The sequence below is a fragment of the Volvox carteri genome, assembly GCF_000143455.1.
Source record: "Volvox carteri f. nagariensis unplaced genomic scaffold VOLCAscaffold_210, whole genome shotgun sequence".
NCBI classification, from domain to species: Eukaryota; Viridiplantae; Chlorophyta; class Chlorophyceae; order Chlamydomonadales; family Volvocaceae; genus Volvox; species Volvox carteri.
In genome coordinates this window covers 36,266-38,719 of record NW_003307752.1, presented here as the reverse complement: position 1 = coordinate 38,719, position 2,454 = coordinate 36,266, and the positions used below count along the sequence as shown (strand labels likewise).

The 2,454-nt window shown below is 48.7% G+C and overlaps 1 protein-coding gene across 1 annotated transcript; it reads right to left on the bottom strand.

The window, feature by feature from the left end:
• Window positions 1-947: 947 nt before the first annotated feature.
• VOLCADRAFT_108620 (uncharacterized protein) lies at window positions 948-1,817 on the bottom strand (the record flags this gene model as incomplete). The annotated part of the gene is made up of 4 exons (XM_002959398.1): window positions 948-1,079; window positions 1,159-1,299; window positions 1,491-1,584; window positions 1,717-1,817. 4 exons carry the CDS (start codon window positions 1,815-1,817, stop codon window positions 948-950), a joined length of 468 nt encoding a protein of 155 aa, XP_002959444.1.
• Between the last annotated feature and the right edge of the window lie 637 nt (window positions 1,818-2,454).

Here is a 2,454-nt window from a genome sequence, read left to right as displayed (position 1 = left end):
GTATAAAATCTCAGTCGTGGGTATCAACCGTTTCCACATTTGTAACACAACCCCTTATACATTATGTGTGGGACAGGCGGGCATATCTACACCGGCGGTCGCTACCAGGTGAAACTCTGTCTACCCAGGTATTTCAGGGCACCCTCATCCAGTCACCCTAGCCGTCTTCTCAATGATTCACTCGGGTACATCTCAGGAGTGCTCCCACCACCGTCATCCAACGACATGTACATCTGCAAACTTAATGGCGGCTGGAGTCCATTCCTGGTCAGCTCTCATGTCAACATTATCCCAGGCCGTTACTGTTCATCAAATAGCGGCACTCTTACCTTCCACCATCGGTAAAACGTTTTACCTTGACTGGTGGCAATCCTGGAACCTCCGGAAGCGTCAGTGTATACACACATGTGTTACCAATGCTGCCTGCTAAGTTCATGACCTATGTATATATGTATATGTACGACACACCAGCACTAGTAGTACTACATGTACAGGAACTTGATGAACAATGCATAACAGCCATAAGGATATTCATACCATGTTATGAACACATGTGTACACAGTGGCTACTTAGCACAGCCTTTCATAAGCCCATGATGCATAGAGGGTTTAATAATTACGTATGGTCTACTACACCAATCAAACTGGCTGCCTTACAGCAGCATGAATTCAAGGCTTTGCAGCCATTTGCAATGGGCAACCATCCATCCTAGTGGGTCAAGCAACAACACCCATCACACAACAGCCTTTTAATACCATGGCTCGAGATATGTACATGTTGTAGCATGCATATGCATGTGCAGAAGGAGCAGGCATGCATGCCAACTCCATCCCGACACATAGATCAAACATTAATCATGATGCTAGTTAGCAGTATGTAGCAGGCCCTCAATTATACCGACCATCCCTCTGTACTTGTTTCCATGCCCCAGAAGTCACAACTACGTCTAACCCTTAATGTTGTTCCCCTTCAAGGCTGATGATATCTGCTTTGTACTGACGCCCAGGGTATCACACGCCCAGGGCACAGCATGTCTGCCCTTGTCGTTAGCCAGGATGCCCAGAACAGGCCAGGATACCTGCATATATAGGAAGTAATGAAAGCTTGTCAGGATACAGGAACTGCTGGTGGTTAATGAATGTCCTGTCGTTCCTTACTTTATCAAACATGGTCAAGGGGTAGTCCTTGATGGCGAGTGTCTTGGTAGGCTCAGGCAGGGTAAATTTTGCACGGTGGTGCAGCCCCTTCATCCTGCCAATGACCAGGATCTCAATGGTGTCCTCAATGGAAACCGATGCCTGCACCACCAAAGAATTAGTAAAACCGGATCCAACTGAGTAATCGGTTGCAGAAAAGGCCAAATTATATGTTGCAAGTTAGAACACAGAGTGTACAGCAATCTGCCATAATATATACTTGCCATGTCACTGAGCACCAAGCCCGCCCCAAGCACTGATGGTGTGCTCGGCTTGTCTTTGGAGCCGCCCACCAGATAGCAGCCAATCGTCTTGTCAGCCAGGTTGTACTTGTTGAGGTAGGACACGTGGCCGCCTGCCGACTTGTACTTGTCCATCTCCTCCAGGCTGTCATCCAGAAGGGAGGCCCAGCAGTAGGGGTCAGCAGGAGCAGCATTTCCTGGGCCCTGCTGCCGTGTTGTCCTGCTGTACTACCGCGGTGCCATCTTCAGCCGTGTCCAGAATATTATGATTAGGCACCTGGGCACCCTGCTGGGCAGGGGTTGGCTCATCACCTGCAGAGTCATGCATGACATGAATGCCCAGGTCAAATTGTAGGCAAGCAGGAGGGATGATGGCATGTTGAGGAGCAACTGACATTTACCATGCATGCACATATACATAGAGCTTGGGTTCCTGTGTACATACACATGTGCTGGCTAGCGCTATTGCACATGGATTGACTAGGTGCAGGCAGCGGGAGGCATCACATGTCCTGTTGTCACTCTGGGAAAACGGGGGTCATTTTACCCGTAATTTTGGGTCAATCCACCCGTAATTTGACAGATATTACGGGTCCGTAACACGTTACGGGTCTCGTAATTTGAGCACAAGGATACAGGTGAACATTTACGGGTGAAGACCCAGTGATTACGGGTGGATTTTACGCGGTGCTGGAGGTGAATTACGGGCGCATGTAACCAATTACACGCAGAATTACGGGTGAAGACCCAATGATTACGGGTGGATTTTACACGGTGCTGGAGGTGAATTACGGTCACATGTAACCAATTACACGCGAAATTACGGGTGAAGACCCAGTGATTACGGGTGGATTTTACGCGGTGCTGGAGGTGAATTACGGGCACATGTAACCAATTACACGCGAAATTACGGGTGAAGACCCAGTGATTACGGGTGGATTTTACGCGGTGCTGGAGGTGAATTACGGGCGCATGTAACCAATTACACGCGAAATTACGGGTGAAGACCCTATTG